The 7,036-nt window shown below is 37.0% G+C and overlaps 1 protein-coding gene across 1 annotated transcript; it reads left to right on the top strand.

The window, feature by feature from the left end:
• Nucleotides 1-5,765: 5,765 nt before the first annotated feature.
• LOC144345062 (mu-type opioid receptor-like) lies at nt 5,766-6,821 on the top strand. Its single transcript, XM_078006747.2, has one exon. The coding sequence runs from the start codon at nt 5,766-5,768 to the stop codon at nt 6,819-6,821; it is 1,056 nt and encodes a 351-aa protein (XP_077862873.1).
• Nucleotides 6,822-7,036: the final 215 nt, after the last annotated feature.

Genomic DNA, 7,036 nt, shown 5'->3' with positions numbered 1-7,036 from the left:
TTAAATATGCTAATCATTCTTTCGTCTATGATTTGTATTGACTAATTTCCATCCAAACCATCACAGTCTCTTATCAGTTATTCATCTTATTACCTGATTATTCACTATATCCTTTTATTACTCATTCGTCCATTATTATCTCCCGACCATTATTATTTCCTGGTCTTATGAGATAACGGGTCACGGGCAAACTCGGCACTTGTATATCTCAACATTGTTCTCTGCCCCAAAAAACTCATCTATCATGTCACTCATCGCCACTGCAGTTCAGAAATATATCAAAGGTCGGATGGCCTTTGCATTGTTTCCATTAACCTTTCCACTCAACGAATATTCTAGATTCCGGTTTATAAAATAAATGATTGACTCTGCTATTTCGTCAAACACTCTCAATACCGTGTTGATTTAAATCATTGCACTAAACAGATTAAACCTGAATGTTGTGAAATTGGTCACATTCTGGTATATTTCATGAATGAAATACGTGATTCATGATATAAGCATCATATTTCGTTAAACTGCTAAAAAAACGAACCTCTCATTCATTCTTTGTTACACACATACACACGGCTTATGTATTGTCCAGACGTCTCTATAATTATCTCTTTAAGTCAACTTCGTTACTTATTAACTTAACATATTCCCATATAATACTTAACCGGGGAACCTTGCTAAGGACTCTCACTCACTCGCTAGAGCAGATATTCAAATGTTACGATCTTAGTGACAGGAAAATAGCCGTCTCCGCTTAAACATGAGCATAAGCCAGTCTGCATAACTCGCACTATGCGTGGAATCTCCGGCTAATCAGAAGGGGGGACTTGAATAAAATGTTTTCATCTGTGTTTGCGACAGGAAACGCATAATTAGGCTATGCACGCTCACTCCTCTAGACTTCCGTTAATCAGGAGGAAATTAAGTTTTCTCTTCTCCAGCAGAAGTAAAAATGTCGTCATCACAGTAGCAAGGAAAGGGACACGCCCACGTATAAATCTGAAATTGCAAGAACAAATTCAAACTTGTCGAAAGAGATTCTCCGCTAATAGAAGTAACAAAACGTGGTCACGTCTATATTCCGGTTCGCGGTGACGGAAATTAAAACTCAAACTCATGGTCACTTTTTCAAATCGAGTCAAAATAAAACATATACGTAAAATACACTGACAGTGTGTAAAGATTTTACACACTCGATTAATCTCGGGTATGTACTTACGGTATACCTAATACATACACTTTTTCTTATTTTTTACTAACTTTATTTTATTCATATTACTTTGGCTAGGAAGTTCTTGATCTATTTGCTTTTACCACACACCACAGTATGTGTATGCATTGTTTCCTATATTGTACAGCAACCCTGATTGTTGTTTTTATCCATTTTAGTTTGTTGTTTGATAAAGGGGTTTTACATCTCCCCGAAACGTCATGAAGTAAACCATTGTTTGAAGTCAGAGACGTTTTTTGTCAAAAATCAATGTTTCTGATGATGCATATTTTTGCGAAAGTTCGACTTCATGCCTTAAATCTCGCCACACTTTTCGTTGCTAGCTGTCGTCTAACGTCACGTCGATTGGCACTCTCTGTGTACATTGTTGTGTCGTTTTACTCTGACATTCTATTAAATTGGCACTTTCGTCTGCACGTGGGTTTTTTCTGTTAGTCTTTCATAGCCGCGAATCAAAGACATATTGTCCTCTTCAGCATTCACGATTACCTACTAGTAGTTCCTCGTTATGTTGGCATTTCTCCTTGTATATTGTCAACACAGGTCATGGGTATTTGTTGTTTTGCTGGTAATTACGTAATATATCACGTTTGAGCTTCAAACCAACAATTCAAATGGTTTTAATTGTCGTTTTCGTTATCACTTCGGATTCGGTTCTATATATTGACATCTTTCCCGCTCGTTCAACTATTCAGCAATAGCATTTTTTAAATGATGCATTAATTTTGCTCTAAAGATGCATAAACCAATAAAAAGGATATTACATCAATGCAATGCCGGGAGATCACCGAATTTCATATGTCAAACTCAGAGGTGTTATTGGTGGTCAGTTGCCCAAATAATTCGCACAGTTTAATTAATTGTTTCAACCAAATTAGGTATGTGGCCATAGCAACCCGCGTTGTTAACTCGTGCTATGAGAGATATCATTGATCAACCTTAAAATTATTACACGCCAATATCGCTATGCTTCATTATAAAATACGTCGAATCAGAATGCAAGCCAATCCCATCATGCCTCATTCGCTTCTTCTGTGTGGTTGCATTAATCATTTGTCATTGTCCGTTTCTATGACATGTGGGTGTATCAATTGCTGTTTTCTCCAAATTATTTCAGACATTCAAGTTCATCGTATAATGTTATTTCAATGCGTTGTAAACATTTATATGAAAAACATGAAAATATTGATTGCCTCTTTCATGGAAACCAGGTGTGCAATTCTTAACTACTCATCCGTACGTACGTGTGCATGTGATAATACATGGTCGCCATAGTAACATCAGTACTATTCAATATGAATAATTGATTAGTTAATGCATCTTGCATTATCGCATTCGTTTGTGCTAAAATCAAGAAAAACTGTAATTCCGCGGACGAAATAAACAGGCCATTTCAAACGAAAACACAGCAACTACTAATAAACATACGGGTTTGCAGCTCGAGCATATGGTATGGAAAAACACGTATATGGGTAATTTGTAAACGACCCGTACACGCAAGGTCGTGTTCGTATGCTCGTGCATTAGCATCTAACACTGCAAAGTCATCGCCTGCATGCAGAAAACGACGCGGTCTTACAATTAGTAATACAGTCGTATTCCAACAAATATATGCGATACATACAGGTATGTTTCTATTTTATCGTAGTTATATATATAAAATAATATAATAGAATAGTATATAGTATAATATAAAATACATATATGATACGATGACAAGAAACATAATCACGTTTTGTTATCGCAAATAGAAGCAAATAAGCAACAAAAGCGGCGTTATGTGGGTATGTGCAGTTGATGTTTACATAATCTATGTACACATATGTAGAATTTTTAACAATAATGTCGATTGCGTGAAATATAAACAAATCAGTGTTTTAAAATACACTACCTAGAAGGGTTACAAGACTGCTGCGTGAACTTGCCAATTTCAAAAAGTGTGGATACATTTCCTCCTTCAGAACAAATTTGCCGACAATGTAGCGTGCTACTGAACTCAACTATATAACTGAGATTGTGAATTCTTATCAGTCTTGTCGGTGCTATTCAGTAGTATGCTATATTATCTCCCAACCTATTGTCTTCTTGGAAAAAAAAAGGTTTCAAAGTACCCAGTTCAAGTTGAAGTCTCGCATTACTTGTTTGTAGAGATACAGCGTCACTCATCTCATTAAGCAGGATGACTCGTCTCATCATACAGGGTCCTCCGTCTCATTATACAGGATCACTTTTCTCATTATACAGGATAACTTTTCTCATTATACAGGATTACCTTTCACATTATACAGGATCACTCGCCACATTATACTGAATCACTCATCTCATTACACAGTGCCACATATCTCATTATATGAGGTCACTCGTCTTAATATATATGGGTTGTCTCAATTCACAGTTGGTTGTAGATGTGTGTAGAATGACTCCATAATTCTGATTTTATTCCAATGTTTTAAATGGTGATATAGTAGTCTCATTCCAGCTCATGTATCCAAAAGTAATCATGTGAACCACCTTGCGTGTTGAGCATACGATATAAAATTCGAATACTGAATGGAGTTCGTACCAGCAATTGTAGTGTATTTATACATGACGACATTAATAAAAACAAAACAATCAATCACCTGACTTGAATACTCCTTTATCTGAATTCACATATTAGTTAACATAGTTCACAATCACAGACTGCTACCATATAGTATATTTCCCATATAGAAGCATATTTTATAGAATAGATTGTTATGTACATACGACATTCAGTTCCAATCACTATGTTTATTCCTCATTTTTTTTCTTTTTAGCAAATCCCTTTGCAAATCACAATTTATATCGCGGTAAAGGCCTGTAACTACTCCTACATCCGGGTGTTATATTTTGTTCACAAATACTGCAATGCTTTATACAAGAGAGGATACCATAGACCACATTTGGTGTGATGCACTAATTAGGGTCAACGCGAATATATCATTCAATAATTTTGATTTTGGTAGAGTTAACAGTCAAGATTACTGTTCATTAAAATGTTGTGACAATAAGCAAAACATCGATCACACCGTTTGGTGTGTAAATTTTCTCTTTAGAGTAAACGACCATGTTTCAAAGATTCTTTGAATGAATTTCAACCGCACTGAAGTCTACAATTAGATGTCATCGCGAAGAATATCGCATTATTATTGGTCCAGTTAAACCAGATGATGGTAAACATGTGAACAGATTACGTCTGCATCTGGTGACCAGACCTGCTGAACAATGGTTAACACTGCTAGCGGATGTAACAATATTGTTGTCATATTTATCAAGGTTTTCCTATTCTACTCAGAGCATCATTGCTTTTATTCTTTGATTTATTCATGTTTTTTCCAAAACATTGTTTTCATACTTTCTGTGTAGTAGTGTCCGTATTTTATCATAACTGTGTATACATTATTAGTTAATTATTGTTTTATCAATCCATTATATTCATTTCTCACGTGTTTGTGGTTTACCATAATGTATTAGTCTTTATTCTTGTTGTAATAAAGGCCTTCACTTTAACAGTTCCATCACACCACTTTGTGCCGCGGTGTGTACAGTGTTGGCAACGCATCGCGGCTTATTGCTTTGAAGTTCTCGTGGTGTTATTCTAGAGAAAATAATCACGTTTCTTAACTTAACGGGTAGGATGGTTGACCTAGGGCTTACAAAAAACTCCTCTGGATTTTTGTGTTCACATTTACAAGCTAGCGGGAAGAAAATCTGCGTTTGTTTGTTTGTTTGAAAAATGCCGCGCACTACAAGTTGTGATTCTAATACCTCCCCTAACTCGCAATAGTTCACTGAATACTGACGTCATCACCTAATAAATGGAGACATTCGACCCCATAGAAATGCATTATCTTCATTTGAGGGTACATGTACTGGGTATTATGTGCTATCACCAAATATTGTATGTAAGAATAGAAAATAGACAGCAACTGCTCATGCGTTTTTTATTGTGTCTTTTTCTTACTTTATTGCGCGATTCCTTTATTTATTTGTTATTTTGTTTGTTTGTGTGTTTGTTTATTTACTTATTTGTTTGTTTGTTTGTTTGTAACTTCCACGGGGCTATCATTCAATACTAATCTTCTCATTCCTGCTGTGACAAGAGACAATTTTAAGAGAATTGGCATATTCTACGTCATTTCCGTCCGTGTCGTGATGTCGCTTCGACAGATTGTGATCGTTAGTGATATCCAATATCATTGCAGCGATTGAACCCTGATAAGTTCCATAATGATAGAACGATCAGAAAATTGAACAGCACTATAAGGGTTTCTTTACAAATTGAAACCAATCTGCATTGGTATCATCGCCCGTTGACTTGTACATTCGGATCACTTCTCATTTATCTGAAGTGACATTCGTTCTGCAAATTGATTTCCTTTCTAACTGCTAAATATTTCTCATTAATTTACTCTTCCTGTTTGTCTCTTAACCGCACATATCACCTCAAAATCGTCTCCTATTTAAGTTTCCTGTCTCACGTATACTTGTGGTTATTTTGTAGATATCACCGCACAGCATGGACGACTTAGTATTGAACTCGCTCTATCTAGAGCTTTGGCAGTATAACTATACGAGTAACTACTTGAATGGAACGGATCCACCAAATATGAAGAACTCCTGTATGTACGAAACAGCGACGGAGTCCACTTTCTTGTGTCTCTTGCTGCTTCTGGGTTACTTCGGCAACGCAACTTTTTTATTCGTTGTGATTCGTATTAAAACCATGCGAACACTTCCTAACTTGTATTTCGTCAACCTAGCCTTAGCTGATTTCGTGGTCTTGTTTGTTTATATGATTCAAGTTATTATACGCACATTCGACACAACGATTTCTGAAGAGGGGTATGTTGCCATCGCGACGATTACCATGTTTATAATGGTAACCGGGCTGTGTGCCTCATTTATTTCAGTCGGTGTCATCAGTCTTGAAAGATACCTTGCTATCTGCCATCCCTACAAAGCCGTGAAATTAAGACAGAAAACTAGAGTGCTTGTGTTGATGGTCCTAAGCTGGGTCGCAGGATTCGTCCCTGGCATGTTCGCTGCCTTGGCAATGATTCCAGGATTATTCGATGATGTATACACAGAAGAGTTGATGGTAACATCTAGCGTTCTCTTGAGTCTTGTTGCTGTTATTTCAATCATCTTGGTCGTCATCTTCTACCTACTCATCGCCAAGGAGATGGGTCAGCTGCAACGCACGAGGGCGCTGCAGTATGATGGGTTTGTTAAAGAAGAAAAGCGTGTGGTCACTTTATGTATGTGTATCGCAGTATTGTTCTTTGTCTGCATCTCGCCCAAAGTTGCCGCACTCGTATTAAGAAGTATTCCAAGCTTGAGACTGAGTCCGTCTGTAACATGCGTGGTGAATGTCTCCTGGGTCCTAATTCTATTTCACTTTTGTTTGAATCCAATCCTCTACAACGCGGGTAGCCATAACCACAGACAAGCCTTCATAGAAGCGTTTACCGGCCGCTCGGAACGAGCTCGTCGCGCAAGCACCACCACGCGAACCACTGGTAATGGAACTGAATCGCGCCCCCACATCAATATCGAGGAGAATCTAATGTGAAACATAGATTCTGGCAAAAAGTAGTGAATCCCTATCATGTCGGCTTACGTTAAACCAATTCATTACACCGTCTGATAGAACGTTTTATGATCGTTACTTAAAGAATGTTTCCTTGTCATGACTTACTGAGTACAACTTAATAAGTGCATTTACATTTTGCATTTTTTATCATCACTTTGACACGTGTTATATCTGATTGGCCTTATATTATTAAA

Source organism: Saccoglossus kowalevskii, chromosome 3 (assembly GCF_978046115.1).
Source record: "Saccoglossus kowalevskii chromosome 3, keSacKowa6.1, whole genome shotgun sequence".
NCBI classification, from domain to species: domain Eukaryota; kingdom Metazoa; phylum Hemichordata; class Enteropneusta; family Harrimaniidae; genus Saccoglossus; species Saccoglossus kowalevskii.
The sequence above is the reverse complement of the archived record's forward strand: the minus strand, read 5'-3'. Positions and strand labels throughout refer to the sequence as shown.

Bases quoted from the DNA above. Each gene is read 5' to 3' on its own strand.
- LOC144345062 (XM_078006747.2), top strand. From the start codon at position 5,766: ATGGACGACTTAGTATTGAACTCGCTCTATCTAGAGCTTTGGCAGTAT.